Raw genomic sequence first — 26655 nt, forward strand, 5'->3', positions numbered from 1 at the left:
AATTGGGGGGGGGGGGGGGGGTGGGTGGTTAGTCATGGACTACTGTAAAGTCAAAACTGGTTCGTAATTTCTTAGCATTTGCGCTAGTTTGCTCAGATGTGAAACGCTCTGCTGCTTTAAAGTGCTAGCTTTCATTCAGAGCAACATTCTCATGTGAAGGCAACATCTCTTATAACAAACCACATAGTGCCCTGCACGGCAGGACAAATATGATCACAGTTACTATGCAGTGACGATATGGCATGTTACTCATCATTCATGATTCTGAAGACAAAGAAAGCAAGGTCGTGACATATTGTCTGGGAATGAGACTACCTGGAACACAAACCCACAAATCAAACATGAAAAAAATTGAAACCTTGCATATTCATTATTTTCAATGCTTTGACACATTGCTTTTATAGTTCTTATGCAAAAACAAAAATGACAATCTTCTGCAGGCTGACCTGACCAATTTCATTGGTAGCACAATATAGAACAGTGACTTTAAATTCACAGTATGGAAATTTGGGTTACAATTCAGTTTATGGTGACTACAAGTTGTACATACGTACAAAATCGAAAAAAAAACAAACAAACAAATAGACATTTTCTGCATGGTGAAACACATATTGGCAACGCAAGGATACTAAATTCATTTTTCCTAGGTATGCTGCTGCTAAAGCTATTTAGGCTAAAGATTAATTGCTGGCATATCCACATCTGCGACAACTTGAACACATGCTTGCTCGGTCTATGCATACTGATGTTTACTGGAAATTTTGTGATGGAATATACAATTTTGTACAACCTTTAATCATTCTATTGCGTAAGAGAATTTGATCTACAGTGATGACGGCATATGAGGTGAGTGGTGCTGATTAATTTGCACTTGCAAAAGTGAGAAGGCTTGCGGTGTGGCATGTGTTCATCAAAGAGGGCAAGAAAAAGATAGATCATTGTGTTCACAGTTCATGAACAAGCCTTGGGACCGCTTCACACAGATGTTTGGTATCATTGTGATTAGCTATAATTGTAGCTGCCACTGCATCGGGGCAGGACGTACGTAACCAGCTGTGAGCATTATAGCCATATTGCTGTGGTGACTGCAATAGCAGCAATTTAAAACAATTTATTGCAATCATCTTTGTGAAATGGAGCACCTGGACTCATTTTGGCTACGTCTTTTGTGTAACTGTAGGTGGAGAGCTACAAATTTGTACTCAAGGAAAAAAAAAGATACAATTTATATCAATTAACAGAAAACGAATACTTCCAAAACATATTTACAATTCAAATATATTAGTTCTGCTATGTACAGTATATACAAAATTTAAACTACTCATAGTACTCACCACAAGTGATCGTGATAAGTACTCGTATGAAAATGTTCACAGCTGCCTACACGCTACACATTGGAAAAGGGTAGAGCAGTACCTTGTGAAGCAGATCCCATAGGTGCACACCAGAAGTGTTGATTTCCACATGCTGCAAGTAAATGAGTGTGTTGCTACCCACATGGAAAGTAAATTTTGATCACTCTTTGGTCTTTGTTTTTTTTTGTGTGTGCCTTTTTTTCTTTTCTTTTTTTTTTTTTTTTGGGGGGGGGGGGGGGAAGGGGGTGTGATTCTTGTTTTGCAATAGTCACTTAAGTCTACCGGAAAGCTTGCTCTGGGTTATATAATTCACACGGGATCTGCTTGTAGTCCTCGTCATCGAGACTGAGACGTACATGAAGTTGAATTGAATATATTCTCAAACATTTCCAGAGTAAAAATATCATAATTCATGAGACTGAACTAAAAAAAAAAAAAAAAATTCTTTTCACAACAAGAAATGAATAACATGAAAAGACTGCCATCAATTACTTTCCCCTACACTTTCTGCATCAAAATAGGAAGCAAAAGGGAAACATAGAATTGTCATGCATACACTGTGCAACAAAGGGGAATAATGTCAGTGACTACAGTCTACAGATAGGGACTACTTTTGGAGACATTGTTGATATCTTTGTCTCGAAGGATGTCAACTCCATACTATATAACCCCAAGAGCTTGCTCATAGGGTAATAGCGTGGAGTCACGATCCCAAGGGGCAATTATATCAACAATGCTCCAAATAAAAGCAGCCTATATCTGTTTTATAATCCGGATAAAATCAAATCAGATTTTACTTGGTCGATCGCAACTGCCCTAGTCAAGTCACAAACTATCCAATCATGAACTACTCATCGTCTGTGCTGTACCACTATAGACCTTAGTACTCTGGGGCTGAGGGCCCTTTGTTGAATTCATGCCCCAAATATCGACCAATCAGAATTGAGGATTCATCAAATGAGTCATATAATAAATCTTAGACGGACTTTAAAAAAAAAAAATTGTTGTCTCACTTGCCTGAAAACAGCTTAAGGGCAAGGGCTCATAACTGCAATCAGGCAAGTGTCCATCAATCTTAAGGTACTTGCTCAGCAGTGAGTTCTAGTTGTCTGGCTCTGCAGCACCCTGCTTAGGCCTGTGTTTTCTAGACATTGAAGCGTGTAACTGGAGGTTGTGTCAGAGATGCGATAGCTGTGCAGCCTACAAGTTGGAACCCTAGTCTTACTGAACAATGCATGCTTGAACAAAGGTCAGTAACATGATGCTTTTGACTGAGTACATGGTACTTAGTTACACACGTACATGCTTCATCTCTGAGACAGAGAATATCACAATATTGAACCGGTCAGAGCACTAGCAAGCGCTCAATATATTTCTCAGAAAAAAAAAAGAAAAAAAATCACTTCATGTGCTGTATCTGTTAAAGTTACTGAAATGTTTGGGTTTTTTTTTTTCACAGGATCCTGCATGACAGTTTGAGATCTTTTGCCACTGCTGACACCAACCGTAACAGCATATCAGCGCCAACATTTTGCAGGTAACCAATGACTTGCGAAGTCCGTACATTTTCACTCCTTCCATAAATGGCCAGGGAGATGCGTTCCTGTGATCAGTCTTTTCTGTGCAAGTTTTGACTCACGACATCCGCCTGCAGGTGACAGCTTCCCCTATCTGATTTGTCTCAATTCCTGTCACTCTTTCAAAACCTAACCTCTCAGGCACAGTTGACCCTTGCGACGGTCAAGCGCTTCCGGTCGCTATTATCGCCAACCTCAGCGGGTGGAAGGGCTAGCCGGCACAATCATTGCCACAGCCCTGCATAGTTGCCCGACAAGCCCGACGGGAGAGGGCCACCGGCAACAAACAGCCGCGTGCCGGACTTGTCGTACTGGTGAGTGTAGATGGCGTTCAGGTGGTTGGTCTCGCTGAAGAACTGGTGGTATAGATAGTCTCGGGTCTGCAATGGGACAAAAGAGAATCAATGATTCAGCGAGCTCTCATAGATTATCTATCATTCCTTCATAGCGTTCACCCATTATATTTAGTTTAAGTTTTTCATCAGAGCACTATAAGCTGTCAAAATGTGTTCAAGTGTAAGTGGTGAAAATAAAAACAAACTATGATCTTAGAACCAACTTGTACGGAAAGGCCAACCGATACAAACAAACATGTCAAGCTGTGCATTTGAGGACCTTGAACCTGGCATATGATGAACTACTTTTCAAGTTGGAGGATTTATTAACCATGCGATCCATGTCTCTATTGCAGTGAAAACATATAAACACAAATGACAGTGGTCTGGAAAATTGCTCCTTTTGCTAGCTACTCACTGAATCAAGTAATTCCAACTGCTTGGCATTGCCAGTGTCTTTGCAGGGGCCATGGAACCAGGGGGGTGTGGGTTGCAGCCTCAGATTTTTGGTTCATTGAAAAAAAAAAATCCCCCCAAAAACAAAGAAAAATATTGACCTTGACACCACCCCCCCCCCCCACAAAAAAAAAAAAAAAAAAAACGTTCTGTGGCCCCTGCATTGTATGCGACAACAAATCTTATTCAGTTAAAATGTTGGACTGTCCTTTGGATGTTGGTGAATACCCCATTCATACGTTAAAACAAAAAGTACACTAAAGAAAAAAATCATTGTCTGTTTAGAGAGTTACAATGGAAATAAAGGTTGAAACACTTTGAAACATTTTCTGCAAGATCTGTCCCAATTCGCCTTACCAGCCATCCTGGTCCTGCACAGAGCCTCATGGGTTGGGTCTTTCCCTTGACTTCCGTCTCAACGAAACGACCTGCTGTCAGGTCAAAGAACATCAGGGCACCCTGACCAGTGCCCACCGTCAGAACGGCATCCCGGAAGCTGACAGACCGGACGCCTTTAAAACAAGGAGATGGAAAAGTTGCACCCGTCGGTCACTCAACAGTAAAACATAAATTCCATGCACTGGCTGAGCAGAAACTGTCTATTTTTGCTCTAGAATAGACAAATATACCTTTAAATGTGCGAAATATTGCCATGATAACACAATTTTAATTGGGTAACAATGAAAAGGTAAAATATTGGCCAACAGGTTTGACAGAGGTACTACAGTCTCAAGGCATACCTGATTTTGGCTGCAACATCTTTTTTTATTACAGATTACATTGTATTGATAACTGAAAAATCGGGCCACGGCAGTATCCACTGACGAACTTTTCTTACTTTACTCTTCTGATCTAAAATACTCAAAACATCTCATCTTCCTAGCAAATCGTGTCAGCCAGACAATTTTTTGGTAGAACTCTTTCAATGTATTGCAGGTAAGTTGCAAATGGTAAGAGATGAATTTTGGACCCTTCTGAGAACTAAGTTTTGCCTCTTGAGTTCACAGAATAATGATCTCAGGGTCAGCCTGAATATGTGACCTTTCATCACAAAACCAACAAAAAGTCGCTGGACATGGCTTTATAGTTACGAGCAGATTCTGAAAGAGCACACTTTAAGCTTTAAAATGATGTATAGGTTTTCCCATTGATTTTCAATCTTTTTTCATTCAATTTCACAAATTTTCACTTCAATTTCGTCACAGGATGTCAGGAATAGGCCAATCTTACTTTCAAATTCGTCTTTCGTCGTTCATTTTCTAATAAAGTCCATTCAATTCAGTCATTTGGCATACATTTTCGTCATTTACAGTTCAAATTCGTCAGTCTCACCCGCAGCACTCAAAACAGCAGGATCGAATTTGTCTTTTGTCAATCATTTTCGTTAAAATTTCATTCACATTCGTCTCATATCTCTATTCGGTGTGTTTTTCCAGTCATTCATGTATTTTTTTCTGTAACCGTTCACATTTTACATTCAGGAGTTAACATACACACAAGTGCCCCCCCCCCCCCCCCCCCACACACAGATGCAGACACAAACACAAGCAATCTGAGTACACACTGATCAAAACAGACGTACCGTCTCGCAAACGAAAACACTGACAAACGATTTCTAGGCAAACATGATTAAAGGGATAGTACAGTTTTGGTTGAGATGAGAAATAGGCTTTCGAATTTTTGCAAGATACAAAGAAAACACTTATGATATAGCACAGAGCATAGCATTTTAAGAGGAGTTCAAAGTTTATTTGATGAAAATCGGGTTTGGAATAACTGAAACATCCAAAAATAAAGCAAAACAAAGCGATGGTTACAAAGTGTGGGTCCCACACTTTATTAGAATCGTTCTTTTTTGGATATCTCAGCCATTTCAAAACCAATTTTTATAAGCGTTGAATTCCTCATAAAATTGCATGCTCTTTCATATTTCATATGAGATTTCTCATTATCTCACCTAAAAATGTTAGAAACCTGAAATTAGGTCTCAACCAGAACTGTACGATCCCTTTAAAGACAAAATTTAAGTGTAGAATTGTAGCCAGTTTAATGTCAAAGAATGGATAACATAATTATGTTTGCCGCTTTCCAGGGTACAAAAATTAAAGTTTGCTTCATGCACTATGATGAGAAAACCTGAACATTACGAGTTAAAGTTCAAAAGGTGACACCGACATACTGTCCTGGGTTATGTCTTTTGACTGTCGTTTATCCTTCAATCAATTTTTGTTGGCAGTCATGTTTTTCGTGTGTATTGTCTAAGCAAATGGTTAGGGAATAATGTGTAACGATACAATTTACGAGAGAAAGTAGAAATAAAGTTGGGTCCTATCGAAATATTGGAAAGAAATTACACCCTCCAGAAAAGTGTGAACTGAGAAAAGAGGTTCTGAAGAACAGGGTCTATTCAAGCACTTAATCTTTTAATACCAAGCCATGCTAGCTGTGCGATGAGGGGACGAAAAAACAGGATGTAAACCACTGGAGTAACGACAATGAAGGGATTATCAGATTAAGCTGAAATTGAGCATGCCTTACTAACACATTCTGTCTATGATTAATGCCATATTTCACAGCAGTAGCATCATCCTTTCTAAAATTATTAGAATTGAAAGTGAAGAGTGTGTACAGGGTTTTTAAGAAATGAAAAGGGGAGTCTATAAGACACACCTAATCACACTATTCTACCAAAAAAAAACTGTTCGAGAAAAGCTCCTAAAAACACAATTTCCTGTTCATTTCATGATCCCAAATTTTGGCATAATGTAAAGGACTTGTTCTTTCAGAAAACATTATAAACTCAAGATTGGTTTGGTTGACCTATTTCACCTATTTTCAGTCCTCACACAAGATCAGTGCATGTGACTTTTTGTGGTTTTGTGATGCACGGTCATATATATTGTATGGATTCCAAGTCTTTAAGTTTGCTCTTCTTTACAGTACCACATGATAAGAAGTGTGCGTTGTTTTGTTTTGTTTTTTGTTCCATTGTCTAACAAACAAACAAAATCCATCAAAATTTCATTTCATCACTAATTCACCAGTGGAAGGAAAACTCATGACTAGATAACCATCACAAAACAATGGGGATGACATAAACACAAAGGTACAGAGTTAAGAGGTTGCTGCATGACATTCCAAAAATAGGCAGACGTACTAAAGCTGCATCCAAAGATGCCCCTTTGGAGGGGTGTCGGCCACACAGTTGGACCACAATATGGCTGCCAATCTGCACGAATCTAGAGTACATGCTGATTCATCCACATATAGATATTTTTGCGAATGGCATTTGATGTGATACATTTGCGAGTTGTTTATTTTGCTCTTTGTGGTCTTCTCATTATCAAGAAAACCGACAAAAAAAAAAAAAAATAGCACAAAAGTTTGGAAAACAGTGAGACTTCTCAAACAAACCGCTTAGCTAGTATATTGCTCAATATGATTTCGAATCTGTCTGAAAACAGATGCAGCCTCAGCATGCGCATATATGCCAGTGCCTGACTGGACTTGTCACGGCCTGTGTCACTTAATGCTAGTGTAAGACCCAAAATTGTGTCCATCTCCGCACACTAGGCATATCTTTTTTCTTTATATCAAAACATTCATTCATTTTCGGGACCAAAGGACTATTCCCAAAATTCGCAAAGAATAAAAATGTGAAAATTTCAACAGTTTATGATGCTCACCACTGCCTTTCTCTCGCGAGTGCACCGAGACCACATGCCTGCCGGACCGGGCATCCAGGAAGGAGACGTGGGACTGCGACCCCACAGCATACAGAGAGAGGTCGTCGTCGAGGGCGATACACACATTCTCCTCGCAGTAGGGCAGACGGCGAGTGACGATCTTGCGAAAGCCCCTCTCAAGGTTCCACAGGTGAATGAAGCCATTGGATGATAGCGATGCCAGTTCCTGTCAGGAGAGAGATGAAGCCAAGATAGTTCCATTGTCTGAGCACGCTGCTTTGTCAGAGTGACGCATAAATCGGAAGAGCCAGAAAGCTAGCAGAAACACTGATTCCGAATGTATCCTACTACTTTGCCTGCAAACCCAGGTTGTTCTCAGCTCCACCTTCCCTGAACTACATTGTATGATCACCCGACTGGTTTTAGGATTTTGCTTTTGTTTTTGTTTTGTTTCTGTTTTGGTGTTTGTTTGTCTTTTGTCCCATGAAACCTACAAGTCATTACTTCTACTTAAAACACAAAGTGACTGCCAGAGCTAGGTATCACATGCAATCTGATTTGTTTAGAGCCAAACTCATGCAGCTGGGGTTTATTATGACGAAATTGAATTTATTAAAAACAAGGAAAAGTAGAAATTACGCAGTGCATAATATATGTCCCCGCCGGAAGTAGCATTTTGTAGCAAAATGTACAATATAGGTAAAAAATCAAGATCAAAGGTCAAAGAAGTCGAAGGTCGAAATTCTGTGTAAAAGTTTTGAAGCCCTCACCTAATGCCATTACATAAAGCAAACGGAATCGAAATCGGGTTAGAAATGGCGAAGGAGTAGCATTTTGTAGCAAAATGTACAATACAGATCAAAAATCGAGGTCAAAGGTCAAAGAAGTCAAAGGTCAAAATTCTTTGTAGAAGTTTTGAAGCCCTCACCTAGTGCCATCACATAAAGCAAACGGAATCGAAATCGGGTTAGAAATGGCGAAGGAGTAGCATTTTGTGGCCAATGTACAATATAGGTCAAAAATCAAGGTCAAAGGTCAAAGGTCAAAGAAGTCAAAGGTCCAAATTCTGTGTTGAAGTTTTGAAGCCCTCACCTAGTGCCATCACATAAAGCAAACGGAATCGAAATCGGGTTAGAAATGGCGAAGGAGTAGCATTTTGTAGCAAAATGTACAATATACGTCACAGGTCAAGGTCAAAGGTCACAACTGAAATTCTGTGAAGAAGTTTCAAAGCTCCCATGTAGTGCTATCATATAAAGCAAACAGAATCAAAATTGGCTCATAAATTACAGAGAAGTAGCAAATTGAACATTTTGATCACACACGGACGCACACACGGACGCACACACGGACACACACACGGAGCCCGTTTCATAGTCCCCTGCTCGAACTCGTTCAGCGGGGATAAAAATATAGGAACATTTATGTAAATGCACTGTCAACATCAAGATGTAAATACCATTCAGCAACAAAATTGCAGAAGAAGAAAACTGCTGTGTGTACTGATATTAAACATACTGGTACCAGTATCATTGGTCCAGTTATACAGGGCGTATACAAAAAAGTTACACTTTTGAAAAAATTATCTAAATTACATTTCAAAATATATGGAAGATTTTTTCATATTCATGGATACCCAATAGTCTCATCTATCAAGTGCAATCCACAAAACAAATTTTTGTTTAGTCTTGGCTGAACACTGACGCTCTTTGTCCAGAGTGTGAAAAATGACTTGCGCCAAATTGAAAGAAGATGGAAAATTCAGCCAGCAGTCCAAATAAGTGTTCTCATTCAAACAAATTGGTCTTTTGCTCACGGTTTTGATTAATAGTATGTTATGATAGTTTAGGAATTTTCTGGCGATTTTCGGTCACGGTTTAGATTATTCCATTGTGTTATGGAAGGTTGATTAACAACATCAAGATCTTTTAAGCACAGTTATCACAAATCATGCACAGACATATCGAACCCACATGCAAGTCACTCAGTCAAGAAGAAAAGTACAAAATTAATGCTTCCTCAGATCTTTCAATCAAGCAATCAATCAATCAATCAATCAATCAATCAATTAATCAATCAATCAACCAATCAATCAATTAATCAATCAATCAACCAATCAATCACAATTGTATGCATGTTTAAAGTGGCAGATCGACATAGGGAATAAGTTTGTTCATCCAAAATGGCCACTGCTCTTTTCCCTTGTTGTTTCCACTACCAGCCCCTTTACTCATGTATTTATGGATTGATTGATTGATTGACAAACTGATTGATTGATTGGTCAATCAATTGATTGATTAATGGGATGAATAATTTGAATGTTGATTAATTTGGTACCACTACCACATTAATGAATAACTGGCATATGGTATTGATGTGTCTGTATATTGTGAAAACTGTACTTTAAAGATCTTGAAGTAATTACACACTCTAATTCTCACTAATTAATTTAGAAATGAAATCATTAAAATTACGATAAAGTTGACAAAAAAATCTCAGACTATCATAACATAGTCAAAGCTTTAAGCAAAAGAGCAATTTTTTTGAATGGGAACACTTATTTGGACTGCTGGCTGAATATTCCATCTTCTTTCAATTTGGCACAAGTCATTTTTCACACTCTGGACATAGAGCGTCAGTGTTCAGCCAAGCGTGAACAAAAATTTGTTTTGTTGATTGCACTTGATAGATGAGACCAGTGCCGTATATCAAGAGAGTCTGGCCAACTGCTAATTTGGACGCCATGTCGTTACCGCACGTATTACGCGTCACAGGATTAGCGTGTACGCTCAGACGTAACAAAATAACCAAGCCAAATAAGGGGCAGTTAACAATGGGCGTTGCCTATGAGCGCACTTCAGTAACGACATCGCGCCCGTAGATCACGGGACCAGCTTTTGACCAATCACAGGCTTCAAAACACGTAAGCCAAAAACCGAGTTGGCCAGACTCTCTTTATATACGGCACTGGATGAGACTATTGGGCATCCATAAATATGAAAAAATCTTTCATATATTTTGAAATGTAATTTAGACAATTTTTTCAAAAGTGTAACTTTTTTTTTATGCGTCCTGTATAACTGGACCAATGATACTGGTACTTACTGTATACCTACTCTATAAAAGCCCACCACATTAACATGGAAGTGCATTCCAAGTTACCCCATTCAAATAATTCTAACTGATCCACTCGAACCTTTGCACCATTTGTACACTTGGGCAAAGCTACAGGTTTTGCAGCATTGGGATGAACTTGATATACTTACTATCAGGGGTGAGTGTTCCATAACATATCAAGGCAATTACCACCCGAGGACAATTACCTCCCGGCTAAATACTGGTTAGTGATAAGGTTAGAGTAAAGATTAGGGTTAGGGTTAGGTTTGGGGTAAGAGTTTGGGGTAGGGTTAGGATTAGGTTCAGGATTAGGATTAGGGATAGTGTGATTGATAATTGTCCAGGGGGTAATTACCATAGAACCTTCCATAAACCACCCAGACTCACCTTCCTGCGCTGGCTATACTCCAACGCTCGCACCTTGTCTCCGTAAACACTGTTACGCAGGAGAATCGGCTGGAGGGACTCGTAGGAGGGCACCGAAGTTGCGCAGTTCCTCTCCTGCACTCTGTCCACCAGTTCTGGGCTGACTGACCAGAGGGAGATCTGGGAATCTCTTGAGCCTGAACAGGGGAAAACAACACAGCAGAAGGTCATCCCTTTACCAAATGAATTAAAGTGTACCAACAGTTTGAATTTATTCAGGAAAAGATACATCTCCCAAGTCAATAATTATTTTGCTTTAATGATTTTTTTTTTAAATCAAATAATCATTATTATGTATCTAAAGAAAGCACAAGATGCTTTCAAGGCTGTACTGCTCCACTATTACATCTTTTTGTGTTTTAATTGCCAAATAAATAGCCTAAATCAATCAATCAATCAATCAATCAATCAATGTATTATGATTATCATATCATGCTTACTTGCACGTTTTGTACCTTGTAATGTCTTCTGTTCAAGTCTCTGTGATGTGTATGTTGTCATGTCCATGAATAATTGAATACATTTCTTGGGATTAACCTTGAAAGGCTGGATTTAGCCTATATCGATACCTACATTTCTTTAGATATAAAGACATTGTTTTATACATTCATGTGCCTTTATGCTGTGATGTACAATGTATTTGTCTTTTTTTCTCAGTTTGGAGGAAATAAATTGAATTGAATTGCATTGAACTTAGTACCCGCTATGATCTGAATAAAGATAGTGACATTGATCCTCTCAGGAATTCTGTGCCATGTTTTATTGTGGATGAGGCTCGTATCTTGAGCTTTGATGAAGCAAATTGGGTTTCTGAGGAAAGCATACAGAAAGATCATTGAAAATATCACTGTGGGGGGGATTATCTACACCACAATATTTCAATATGGATATCATAGTCACATTAGTAATATTTAAGTAATAATGTTAGTGACATTTCAGTATTTCATTTTTTTTTTTCTTCTCTTGGATACACTCTCTCTGCATATGGAACCCTCAAATACAATCATACAATTTCGTTCTCATTCCTTACCTGCCACAAGGAACTGATCGTCTAACCACTGTACTGAAAACATCCAATCTTTGTGACAATTCTGCAAAGAGAAAGAGCATGTGAAATGATATGATCTGTCATTACATCATATGTAGCAGACACTACAGTAGTGTGAAATATGTGACACAGATTTTTCGCATACCGGTACCAAAGGCGAAAATTTGCGAGCACATTTCAACAAATCCAGCAACATTACCCTACTCACAAGCAAAAGAAAAAAGAATTCCTGCCAAGACAGCCAGACAGGAGGACAAATGTCGCAAAATTGCTCATTATTAGGCCATCTCACATGGTGTGTAAAATGTGCTAAGCACACCAGTGTGCAACTTTGGGCACTACCGCTAGGTACACACACTGATATTTCTTACCTCACAAAACCTGCTTTATCGCTCGGGAATGGTTAACTGTATAAGCTGTTATTTTTATGGGCAGATATATTCGTGAATGAGGTCAGAGATATTTTCTGAAGATGTTGTTTATGTGAATTGACACTAGTGGTATTGTAAATGCACTATTACCTTAGCGCAACGCGACATTTTTGCATGTTGTTAAATTCGTGATCTGACTGCGATTCACAAACTTCGCAAAATTAACAGCTTATACGGTACCATTCCACTATAACTTCACTGATTCACGTCAGGACTCAAGATTTTTGCAAAATTTTATAACCTGTCTACTTGCTAAATGGCCTCTAGATCACAGATTTTTGGAACTATGGCTGTCCTTACCATCATTCAGTCTTGTCTTCTCAGGTGGATTGCAAGATCTGCTGATTTACAGACTGAGCAAAGCAAAAGCACCACTGAAAAATAAATATCCACATACATTGTAGAATGGATGAACAACCAACTACACAGTCACACACACACACACACACTCTGTGTTTGTCTGTCTCCCTCTCTATCTCCCCTTTTCTGCATTACCTGACCCACGCAGACTGGATCGAAGGTGGGTAGCCTGTAGACACCAATGTTATTTGGGTTTCTCGGCACCAGTGGCCAACAGTGACTGGCTAGGGTTGATGGCAATACTATGGATACCACTGTTGTTGGGCGGCATGTGATCTTTCTTGTGCTGGGCAGACTCTGCAGTACAGGAATGGAGACTTGGTGGCCGTGATTCAGGTCCACTGCAATTAACTGGTTTGGAAGAAATGTCGGACATGTGAAAAAAAAAAATTAAAAAAACAATTAAAGTGAATAGCAGGAATGCTGTTGCTACATGTATGCTTTCATCAACGCTGCACACTGGCACTGGTCCAACGGTCCCTGACCAGTAAAATCACTGTCGGACCAATAACTTTTCCAGGAATGGACCAGTAAAACATGGGAAAACAGGGTACCTACTGGTCTGACAGACAGGTCGGATCAGTAGAAAAAATGGGTTAGGGTGCAGCTCTGCTTTAATTTATTCAGTCTCATGGCATTGCACTCCTTTGTGTGAAGACAATTAAAAAAAAAAAACTTGGTGCACTTCATGTGTAAAACATGGTACATGGCAATCAAGGCCTGTCAAGTTTGCCCATCCCCTCCCCCACATTGTCTCATGTCTATCCTGTTTTGTTTAAGGTGGCCTAAAACATGATTGCTATGGCCACTGGTAACATAATGTAAACCTCGCATAAAGTGAGGATTTGTATATGACAATTAATAATGATTCTGAGAGTTAGGTATCAATCAATACTTCTTACAATCCCAACAAACATGACTGAAAAAACCCTTGACATACAAGAGGTGTTCATTTCACAATGTTATTTGTTAGGTGCGTGTTTTCGCTCACTTTGTTGCTTGAATACTACAGGCACTGACCACACACATCCAATTTGGCTCCTACCAAACCAGATAAACTGGTCAGGTACGTGTACGTCTTTTCCAGCTTACAAAACTCTTGACAGGTATATCACCACTTTCTGTCAGTATCACACTTTTGACAAGTGGACTTCTGCCTTTTTGATCGATACCAACAGATTTTTATTTTTTTTTTTATAATAAGTATATTTGTTTAAATACAAATTATGTATCCCTCCAGAACGCACGGTTTCAGGAATGAACAACTATGGTTTAGATGACAATTCAGAACAGCTTCTGAAAGTTTGAGCATGTCTCTATGCTCACTGTATGACTCTCTATGCTCACTGTATGACTCTCAATGCATATTGTGTCATGCCTTGAGGCATAAAGCAGTAAAACTTGTAACATTTGAATTACTGTTAGCATTAGGCAAAATTTTCATCAAGAAATGTGTGTTGTTTGGCAACTTAAACAAAGACAAGGCAAGCGCCAAATTGTGTCTCGCCCATTCGCGTAGAAGAAATTAATGTTAATCAAATTCCCAGAAATTCATTGACCCGCCTATGACCTTTGACCTGGTGGTGACTTTCAACTCCCCAAGGGACATTTACCATCCAAGTTTGGTCCCAAATGGACAAAGGGATAAAAAGTTAAGAGCCATAATCAAAATGCGCCGTAAAAAATTAACATTGGGCCCTAAAAGTTTGTTGACCCCTGTCTGTGACCTTTGAACTTGTGGTGACCTTCAACTCCCCAAGGGACATCTACCATCCAAGTTTGGTCACAAACGGACCTATGGATTAAAAGTTATGACCCATATAGAAACGCGCCATAAAAACTTAACATTGGGCTCCAAAAGTTTGTTGACCCATGTTTGTGACCATTGACCTTGTGGTGACCATCCACTCCCCAAGGGGACATCTACCATCCAAGTTTAGTCACAAATGGAGTTATGGATCAAAAGTTATGACCCACAATAGAAACGCGCCATAAAAACTTAACATTGGACTCTAAAATTTCGTTGACCCTGCTTGTGACCTTTAACCTTGTGGTGACCTTCAACTCCCCAAGGGACATCTACCATCCAAGTTTGATTACAAACAGACCTATGGATCAAAAGTTATGACCCATAATAGAAACGAGCCATAAAAACTTAACATTGGGCTCTAAAAGTTCGTTGACCCCTGCTTGTGACCTTTGACCTTGTGGGGACCATCCACTCCCAAAGGTACACCTACCATCCACGTTTGGTCACAAATGGAGTTATGGATCAAAAGTTATGACCCATAATAGAAACTCGCCATAAAAACTTAACATTGGGCCCTAAAGTTCATTGACCCCTGCCTGTGAGCTTTGACCTTGAGATGACCTTCATATATGGTAAAATGTGAAAGTTTGTATGACCCCTCTTCCCTCGAAGTTTGATTGCAATTGAAGCCCAGAGTAAAGAGTTATTGAAGTTTTTGTAGCGTTACGGACAGACGACAGACGGACGACGGACAGACTGACACCGCAGGCGATCCCTTAGTCTCCCCTCACCTCCGGTGGGCTCGACAAAAACGAATCCTGACAGAATACCGTTAGATAATTGTATCTTCACACTGTTCAAGAAGCTGAAATAAAACTATCAAAGGTCACTATGGCAATTGGTATGCCTCCACCATACATGCATTCCTCCAATAGGTCTATCATACATCTAGACAATGTGAGACGATAGTTTCATAAGATTGGCAAAAAGGTGAATGGCACAACCGGAAATACGTCAAGTGTTTATAAATTCCTTGAACCAGGTTTCATTTCTGACCCTACGGCCCGAAACCCTCTTCAATAGTCCCTACCTGGTACAGAGGGTTCCCATTATAACGAAGTCCTCGGGACAGGCAATTTTCTTTCATTATATCGCAATTTCATTCTAACTGAACAACTACAAAAGTAGACAATAAAAAAACAAACAAAGGATAATGTTGTGACCTGAATTTTTATTTCGTTGCAACCTGAATTTCATTATAACTGTGTTCGTTATAACGGGAGTACACTGTAATGTCCAATTATCACAACAATACTTTGAGCTTTTTTTTCAAAATACAGGGAAAAATAGTGATATTCTAACATTTCCACTTGACCTCTGACCCCATGGTCAAAAATTTTCCGTACAGAATCATTGTGCAGTAATGCATGTACACAGCTAGTTTGATTAGGTGTATACTACCGTCACGTAGAGGTGGGCTATAGAGGGTCGATTTTAGGTCACATTTTCAAAACATGGTCATCACACCTTAGTTTGATGACTTTGTGCCTATTGACACCATTTTTGAAAAAAAGAACGAAAAAAATGCGAAATCCGGGGTGCCCCGGCCGAAATCGTAAAAAATCCAAGATGGCCACCGTTTTGGCTTGAAAAAGACATTTTTGGCTATAACTCGGCTATTTTGTGGTCTATTGTGATGGTTTTGGTGTCTAACCCCATGTTTTAGGGGTCAAGGAAATGGATTATAATGATAATTTTAGTGTAAAACCTAATCTTCTACATGATACCAAACCTTTTTTCCATATTCAGGGTTAAATTTTCCTTGTCCTTTACCCCTACCCCAACCACCATTTTTTGCACTTTTTTCTATATTTTTTCAAGTCATGTTAACTACCATACTCTTAACAAGTTCTAGCTATCAATTTGGTGTTTTCTACCGACGATACAGCAAGTAACTTACGTTATACAATTTGTACATGTATGTGTCATGCAGATACCGGTATGTGGCTGGTGCATTCAGGATGCATGGTAACTGTGAAGCCAGTGCTTATATACTGTATCTGCTTTGTAGAGCTAATCAACATTTGGTCATTAGATCTGTCAGTAGTCAGAGTGTACAGTTCTACTGTAGGTTCACAAATTGAATTTTAAAATGACTTGAATAAGCCTTCTATGATATGCCAATTGTCCAGCACAAAGGTAATGTTTTGACTGGATGATGCATCCCATGAGCCCATTACATTATATTGTACATGGACGAATCTGCATCAGCAGTACTGTCTCTACATCAGCTTGCTTTGGGCATCACTAGTGCTGATGCTGATCTGTCCCTTTCATTCTTTACATGTGCTCGATTCCTTATGCCTCATGCTCTTGGTCTCAACACATACCAAGGTACCAGTATCATGCACCTTTGTAATCCAATATCACAATGCAGAATTCATTGATGCCCAGTTCACTATCAACAGTTTTTTCAAGGTTGGAATGGGCAGTTGGTTGTATGATGCCATTGGTTGACTTTCGATTGAATGCATTCACCAAGTCATCTTCAGTAGACAGATCAGGGGCAGGGAGATTATCAGACTCTCCTCCAGTCAATAGATGAGGCAAGTTCACCTTCATTTCCACCTCAGAGATTTGGTATCAAGACCTTACACGTGTGGGCGCAAAATAATCTTGATGGGATAGAGTCTGTGGTATGACAGCTCTCCACATAGAATAGCTCTGAGTGCTTGGTGGGATCTTGGGTATCCAGGCATTCCTTGAGTTTGTCAACATTGTTAATGGGCCTCCCCATGTTTTATATTCCTGTAACAGACAGCCTATGCACATACTCTAACTGCATGTTGCACTTGGGCCACATTTTGGAATTGGGAAAGAGAATTGGAAATAACTAATAAAGTCAAAAGACATTAATTACCTCAGCTGAGTCAGCTATAGGCACTTTCAGTCACAGAGAGTGAGATGATGACTTTACCATTTAACAGGAGGAACATACATTGTACATATGCATTTGTTGGCAGGATAATCACCCAAATGGTATCAAATTTCCCATCAAACATGAGGACACTAGTGCTTTATAAAAGTACAGCAATATACTGTACATGATAGGGAAAAGCAGGCATACGAAATAAGGGATCAAGTGGAGATGGTGAAACACCAAAACTAGGCGAAAAGATGAAAAAATGACTGAGAATGGTAAAAATGTGTTTTCTGGGCAAACCGGCGCGGATACAATGTACAACATCCAGTCAAAACATTAGCTTTGTGCTGAACAATTGGCATATCATAGAAGGCTTATTCAAGTCATTTTACAAATTTGTACACCTACAGTAGAACTGTAGACTTTGACTATTGTTAAAGGTCTAATGACCAAATGTTAATGGGGACTATAAAACAGATACAGTATTAGCACTGGTTGCACACAGTTACCATGCATCCTGAATGCACCAGCCACATACTGGTATCTGCATGACTCTATGTGTAACGTAAGTAACTTGCTGTATCATTGGTAGAAACACGAGATTGATAGCTAGAACTTGTTAAGAGTATGATAGTTAACATGACTTGAAAAAAAGTGCAAAAAATGGCAGTTGGGGTAGGGGTAAAGGACAAAGAAAATTTAACCCTAAATATGGGGAAAAGGTAAGTATCATGTGGAAGATTTGGTTTTACACTAAAATTATCATTATATTCCATTTCCTTGACCCCTTAAACATGGGGTTAGACACCAAAACCATCACAATAGACCAAAAAATAGCCGAGTTATAGCCAAAAATGTCTTTTTTAAGCCGAAACGGCGGCCATCTTGGATTTTTTACGATTTCGGCCGGGGCACCCCAAATTTCGCATTTTTTTCGTTCTTTTTTTGAAAAATGGTGTCAGTAGGCACAAAGTCATCAAACTAAGGTGTGATGAGCATGTTCTGTATAAAATTCGGAATAAAATTTTAGCATTTCAATTGACCTTTGACCACATGGCCCGAAACTTGTACATTTATGACACAGAATCTTTGTTATACCCAGTAATACAATGTCATGTAGTACGTACAGTAAACTTCATGCAATTTCAGGCATTGCAGGGATATGGTAGGAAAAGTGCAGTTTTAAGAATTTGACCTTTGGCAGGGGCACCCCAAAGTTGACAGGCACAGCTTTGTCTACTCATACATGTATATCATGCCACATTTCATTTGGATACCTCAAACAATTCTGAAAGTATGACATCTACAAAATCAATCATGGATGGACAGAAGGACGGACAGGATGAAGGACTGATGAAAGGATGGATGGAAGGACGAACAGATGGACAACTCAAAAACATAATGCCTCTGACCACATTATGTGGGAGAGGCACTTATAAAAAAAAGAATGTTTCTAGCTCACATAAGGGGATTTTTAATGATGGCAGGACTTACCCTATTGCACTTCGTTCCAATTGCAACCTGGTGATCTGAAATCCAGGCAGAAGCAAAGATTTTGTTCACTCGCCCCACTGAAATTTCCCTCTCTTTGAGGACAAATGGGAGAGTCCGAGCCACCATACCGCTAACCCTTTTCCGAGGGCAAGTGTGTCCAAACTGTCTTCGTCTGGTGTGATGGAACCCCGAGATGTTCTCAGCTCCCCCTGACTGCATGCTGAACCCATTTTTCTCCTGGGATTTCCCGGAGGGAGCCTTTATGCTAAACTGGTTCTCTTCTGGACACTGCATCCTATCCTCCGGGTCAAACACCAAGTGCTCAATTGATTACATAAAATGTGTCTAATCTTGAGCTGCAAGCATTGATCAACCACTGGTCAGTGAGAGCCCCACTGATGCTGCTGTCACCCTACAGGCAAAGAGTCGGCGTGTTATCTTGGGAGGTGCTGTTTCTCTGCAACAAGTGAGTCGATGTAATATCTGAGAAGATGCTGCAGAGAAAAGATGATGTTGTGCTGTAATTGCTAGCAATGGCACAAACTGAATTACACAATTCCAGACACAAGAAGGAATTCTACTTCTGGCAGTATGTCCCCCCCCCCCCCCCCCCCCCAAATAAAATACAATCAGACTTTCCGCATTGATAACTTTTGGACTAACGTCAATTACCGTATATGTAGTCGCCACTTGCGTTTATACACTCCCTGGTTGACGAACTAACGATAGGCATTGAATTAGTTCGCCGCCCATAGCGCGCCACGTATTATTAGCGCGTGTGTTTCAATGTAGGATGCATTGTGCATCATCTTGTTTGAAAAACTTTGTTAATCTGCAGAGCTACCAAGTCTCACGCATTCTGCATGAGACTCAAGCATTTAGGGACCATCTCACGATCTCACGCATGACACCCATTTTTCTCACGCATCGGGCGAAGTCTGCAACTTGGGCCTATAATGATGAGCATAGCTCAAAAGATTAAAAGTAATAGTTGCAATTGAAGGTATAGTTCCCTTTTGTCTTTCAAAATAAGTAAAAAATAGTCACTTAAGTGTGTACCTGATCTCACCATTAAGAGCTAAAAATTGAAAAAGCTCCCTACCGTGGGAGGCCACAGGGGGGAAAAACCCCTCCCACACCCTCGCTCGCGCGCACATTCGCATGCCGAGATGCCGAGTCATGAAAATCTCACTCATAAAATTTGTTTGAACTTGGCATCCCTGAATCTACCACCTGAAATCCATTTCCTTCATTAGAAATCAAAAACATTCTCGCATTATAAATGGTACCGTCACCTGTGACATATGGTAAAATACATTTGGACTACAATAATTTGTGTTTTTATGGAGGAAAAAGGTGAATTAGGAATGTCTTCTACGAGCGATGAAAATCTGTTGCCAAAGCTGATCTCCGATCGCGGCGCGCATTACATGCAATGTGAATATCTGGCGACTTTAGGTAGTGGCGACTTAATGGTAATCAACATTACTCACACAATTTAAATGCTATCCTAGCTAGCCTAGGTAATGAATATTGAAACTATCCCTAACTCGTTACCTACATCTTGCACAAAATCTCAATTTGGTTCAGTAGTCACAGAGTAGATTCTAATGACAGAAATGTGGATCTTAGATTGAAAAGAGCATGTCAGATCATGGGACCATTTCTTCCTAATTAATAAAAGCACTTCTTGGATGCTCATGGCACAATATGAATGATAACATTTTCATGAGTGGATTTCCTGGACTGATGAAAATAGTAGAACCATCTAACGCAGTCTTACTCATTACTGTCTAACGTTAGTAGGGTGGAACATCCTATTACCGGACGCTTTTCTTTGTGGCTTTGAATTCCGTACTCATAGAATGAAATTTCGGCTAAAAACACCACTTATTCACAGACTCATGGAAATTACGAATTTAGCCAACTTACGTCATTTCTTCGTTCCAGTTTTTAGAAAATATGCTTCAAACATACCCCTCTAAAAATAGTGGTTTTTTGCGCGGTGTAAAATCGCATTGTATTACCGGACACGATTTTCGCAATGAAATAATCGACATCTTTCGCACCTAATCCTTGCACCAGAATCACAATTTATCCCACAAATCACCGTACACATTCTCACCAAGCGGATGACAAAGAAAACATCGGCAAATGAGGCTCAAATTCCGTAATTTAGGGTAAAATGTCTGTCTTGAACATTTCGAACAGTTCACGCAATGAAACCTTGTGAGAAAATCGACAACTGGGTAGACTCTAGAAATCTATTTCTAGTTTACGTGCTTTGTCTATGGGAGCTGCCAATGCACGCGTGGGTGATGAGTTGCGGGCCCCTTAGCGCACAACTATTCCGCATCGTTCGCGTTTGAGGACGATAGCTACAAATTTCCGATATCGATCAGTGAACTTTTGGTTCTAAGTATTGGAATCTTCAGCATTTTTCCTGTATGTGAGTGGGATTTCATAGAATTTCGGTCGTGAAATGTGATTCAAACATGCATAAGTATTAACTATGAAGAGGTGCGGGTCACTCAACTCTAAATTTGAGGTAAAATGTGAATTTTTTCGTGTTTTTACATTTTTATGTGGCGTTTTTTTGCGATTTCGGTCCACACATAGTTCTGTGAGGCTAATCTACAAAGTCTCGCGCGTACAGAATGTCATTAGTACGCAAAAATGTGCGTGTCCGGTAATACCATGGCGTCCGGTGACACCATGCTTGCCCCTATAGTAAACCTAAGGTCACGACACACAACGGACTGCCCACATCACCTCTCCAAAAATCCAGATGAGAAATGTGAGGATAATAACATTACTACGTCATTAGGCCAAGGTCTAAAATCAGGCCAAAAATTTTATAGAAACTAGGAGTACAATTGGCCTTTTGCTTTAGCCATATGAACTTTGCCCTTATTTAAGCCCTAACGTTATCCCATCTAATAAATCAATTAGAATTGTATTATTGCAGCTCTTCCCTACTCTAACGTTAGCGCACTCCCATCCATGGGCCATGTAACCGGTTAGACACCGAGTATCCATTTTTGGGGTGATGCAGCTCATATACTATTCTGCACATGGCAGCAATGAGTAGAAAGTCTACAAACAAATAGAAATACGAAAAGACAGACAGACAGATGGGAAGGCCGGAAGGCCATGGAGGTCTCCCTGCCCTGCGTGCTGCGCAATTCAAATCGACATCGAGTTGCCAGACAAGACCCTCGCCACAAGACCTATCTATGGCTATACATCTACGATGTATAGCCATAGATAGGTTCGTGGAGAACCTCTTAACTAACGATGTGTGTAGTGTGACCCAAAATAAAAACATAAAATGCAATGAACAGCTGCAGGGCAGCCACTGACGAAAACTGCATGAAGCTGTAATAAGTGCAAATAAAGATCGGCGTGTAGCCGAAGTATCTCACTCACGCAGAGCAGGACTACCAGGGCTGCAGGAATGAAGCTAATAAACACAAAAATTGTCGGACCCTTCCCTGGCGCCTTGTCCTAACCTTACACTAGATCGTTATGCAGTACGTTGTATACTGTATGTACACCGCCTAGCTGTGTATAAAAAGCGCCTTCTATTTCTCGAGAGCTTCCATCGAACTTGCAGATTCTCAAGAGAGGGCGCTATAACTCTCAGTAAGTTTGCCCCAAAGAGACTTTTCTCCTCTCGGTTTGTCCTATAATAATTATGTTTTCTGGTTGTATCTGGAACACTGAGGAGTATCATTGCTGTACAATTTCGTATTATTTCGATTTATTTATTTACTTGCAAAAATTGTATAACCCTTTCTACCTTGTTCAATCCTACATGATGAAATGAGAATAAACATGGTAAAACATAAGTGTCCACCCTACTCTCGAAACGGAGGTTACAATATTGAAGATTCCCCTCAACTTCTCTCTTCTATCAGTTATAACTATAATACAAGTACAATGACTTATGCCTACCAAAACACAATTTTCCATTTATATTCCCATTCCATGATACCATTTTCTATTCATTCAATTATTTTTATTCATTCAATTATTTTTATTCATTCCAGCTTGCTCGTTGAAGTGAGAATAATGAGTTAAAAAAAATAAGTCACTCAAAATGTATTGAGCAGTCTATTGGTGCACCATGCACACTGGCAGGCTGCTGATGGGCGTAGCACCAATCGATGCATTTAACTGCACCAGTGAATCGGCCAACTGCGGTTTAAACACGGGATTTATGTCTTTCCCATGCATCGTAACCATTAAAGATTTATCAGTGGACGGAATCAATCATTAGCGGAACTAAGAGCATAATACATGTTCTATAAAAACAATATACATCAATTAGATATGCGAGTTGGAATGATCTCGAATCTGTCGAAACTTATGTGTCACGGGATAGCCATTCACGGATTCACTTCGGGCTCAAAGTAGGCTCTTTTGATCATGTCAGAGCCATATACCAGGGAGGTTTGGGAAAAGACGTTGAATCTCTTTTATATTTGTGCAAAATTTATGCATAGGTTATTAGTAAGTGCCTGACAGTATTGGGTGCTTGGCATGATCCCACTGGGTTTGCCATTCCATGCTTCAAGCCGCTCTTCCATAAAGTTTTGATTTGGAGACCAACGTTAGCCTTTTAACAGCTTTCAGCTGTAGGCACCTACTATTTCAGGAGAAATGTAAAAATCCTGTACGGAATGTTTTGGTAATATGTTACGGGACAAATATCATCAGTTTTTCTTCAAATCTTCTTTTCATCAATATTCCAGGACTTTAAAAAAAAAGAAAAAGAAGAGAAAGCAATATGTGGTGCGTCATCACGTTACCCGTATAAAATCGGAGATCATAAAAGGTAGAAGATGAGCATTCTAAATCTGACTTTGACAATATTTATTGTGATTGATAACGTGTACATTTTTGTACCTTTTTTAATATTTTGTTTGCAAAGAAGTGGGTCAAGTTTATATCGATTTCTGAGTATCTGGCTATCCACATCTGCCAAAAACCAATATAGCATCACATAAAAAGTCAACATTTAACCATCTCGCACACTTTTGCGCATAGCCAGGTTTAATACTTGAATGTGAAATCTTTCGGAATTTAGCTATTGGCTAATGTAAATGCATGTTTCTGCGTATTACTTATATTTGGTGGCATTTAACCGTTAAAGAATCATATTTTTTGTTCACTGAGTTTTGTTCGTGTGTCTTGTTCTCTACGTGAGTGATTGCTGCCGCCAGTTAATATTGAAAGGGACAGCGAACTGTTGCTCTGTCGATTTATGATGCATAAATGGAAATACTAACTGCAGCACACACTTGCAGAAATTTAGGTGTAATCTTGGATGATAAATTGCTCATGGAAAATTTTGTGTCACAAAAATGTCGCTCTGCTTCATTCGCACTTTCCAAATTTGGGAAAATTCGAGAGTTTATTGACAAACACATCGCAATTTGCAGAACAATTAGTTCATTCTTTTGTCATGTGCCACCTTGATTTTTGTAATGGATTGCTTTATGGACTGCCGGTCAAACAGATACAGATAAATTACAATCAATCCCAAACTCTGCTGCACGAGTAGTATCCAAAATCAAGAAACATTAACAAATTTCACCAGTTTTAAGAAGCTTACACTGGCTTCCTGTGAAAAATCGGATTCAGTTTAAAATATTGTTATTAGCATTTGAATGTTTTTAAATGTTTGCTCCACATTATTCAAGGGAGCTACTTCAAATCTACACACGTCCAGAGAGGAATCGTTCAAAAAGTAAAGATTTATTTGTTCTTCCGAACAGAAGGACCAAATTTTACGGAGAACGAACATTTGCTTTCAATGCCCCTGATACCTTATATGGAATAATTTACCTCAGAAATTAAGACAAATCACTAATATCAATAGATTCAAATCTGCTTTGAAAACGCATTTGTTTACAACGTAAGCAAACATGAGGCTCGGTACCATCACTGTAATTGGAATTGTGTGTTTTTGTATGATCTTTTCGGGGTTTTTTTTTGAGCGCATAGGGACATTATCACTTTGTGTTATGCGCTATTAAGAGCTGTCAATTATTATTATTATTATCATTATTATTATCATTATTTTGTCAAAGCAATTCATTAACAACTGCGATTGAGTGCATAACTTCTCCATGACACAGAGCATAAAATTTTCGGGAGATTCTTCTTTCCACACCTCCCTGATGATGATGCCATGTATCAGAGTATGAGTCAGGGTAGGTGCCTAGGCACCTATGTGGCATGATACTACATACCTATCCATGCGCAGAGTTTGCCCAACTCGATTTCAGCTGGTCTCAACATAGCGCCGGTGATGCCACTTGCCTAACAAAGCATCATGCAGCCATATATAGTATGTACTACCCACCGGAGCAGAGTTGGCAAAATTCTTCATGTATCAAGGACACTGCATGGTATACTATAGAGTGGACTCTAGTGTACAGGTAGAGACCACTCTTTGATGATAAGTTTCCACAAAGCAATCTAAAGGCCGAAACAAATTTGGGATTCCGCGAGTGCAGAAAGAGCATTTTGTTTTTGTAAAACTTTGCGAAACTTTTAAAAGTTGCACCATCAGTTCAAAGCTATATTTGGTTATCTAAATTGTGGTAGGGGTTAATTCCACGTGCCACCTTCTCTAGATTGGAAACTTGCAATATTATTGAGGGAGGGGCGGTACCATACAGTCCAAATAGTGTAATCCGGGCCCGGGATCCGGCAATAGGGATCGTTGTAAAGTTATGGGTGATATTTTGAATATGTTCAAAATTTCTGGGACAAGAAAACTTTTTGCGACAATTGACTGTTTAGATTGCAACTGTTTAAGAACCCTGACGAAAACCTAAAAATTCGCTAAAACTCGTACATACGTACTCGGTCGCACAAGGACTGTTACTGTCGCGCATTGCATTCCACACATCCAGAGGATTTGCGCCATCTCTTGGCCATAAACCAGACAACAGTGTGGGACAGTCCCAGCAAACAGAACACCCACTGCACTGCGTGCTCGATCAATCTTGTGTATGAACTTACCATGCAAATGGCCATGTCCCACGCGTGTTATTCTGTGTAGGGATTTGCAATTGTACAAGTGTAAACTGAACGATTGCCTGAGTATCTGACTCTAGACCTTCTAAAGGGTCTTAATCTCGAGAAGAACACCTCACTTCCATTCAAATTTTTCTTCTGGGTTTATTTCGTCTTGTTCTGTTTTTAGAGCTTCATTTCGCTGGCCTCAGCTCAGATTACGTGAGAAGTCGACAGACTCCCGCTGCACTATACCACACGGTCCGGCAGCGTATTGATCCAGATCCAGATCCAGATCCAGACTCGGATAACCGCTGTCCCTGACCTTCGCTCAGGAGGAAGAATAACCAGGAAGAAGAAGAAGAAGGTATAAATACTGTATGTTAATGATGTTGTTAGTGTTGACGTGGTTAAATTTGAGTTGTTTTAGCACAATTAGGGTTCTAGATCTAGTCTAGGTCTTCCTCATAACTAGACAAGACCTAGGATGATGATTATGAAATCCAGTTTTTTAGTGTAGATCTATACTGAGTGATACTGATAGTAAAGTGTACTGAAAATGATATAGGTCTAGATTCTAGAATATTAGAATGTATGAACTATGATGATTGAGGGTACCGGTACCACGTATCGACACCTTAAAGGATCTGCAGCTTGTTAATTCC

At 39.6% G+C, this 26655-nt stretch overlaps 1 protein-coding gene across 1 annotated transcript; it reads right to left on the bottom strand.

The window, feature by feature from the left end:
• Positions 1-1843: 1843 nt before the first annotated feature.
• On the bottom strand, positions 1844-19231 carry LOC139735069 (DDB1- and CUL4-associated factor 12-A-like). The gene is given in 9 exon segments (XM_071645841.1): positions 1844-3312; positions 4081-4235; positions 7410-7635; positions 10914-11089; positions 11983-12043; positions 12927-12986; positions 12988-13076; positions 13079-13142; positions 18959-19231. Coding segments are annotated over 9 exon segments (1206 nt in total). The 5' UTR covers positions 19178-19231; the 3' UTR covers positions 1844-3156.
• Between the last annotated feature and the right edge of the window lie 7424 nt (positions 19232-26655).

Source organism: Diadema antillarum, unplaced genomic scaffold, assembly GCF_040938485.1.
Source record: "Diadema antillarum isolate AM-2024a unplaced genomic scaffold, OU_Dant_1.0 seq00000563_RagTag, whole genome shotgun sequence".
Lineage (NCBI taxonomy): Eukaryota > Metazoa > Echinodermata > Echinoidea > Diadematoida > Diadematidae > Diadema > Diadema antillarum.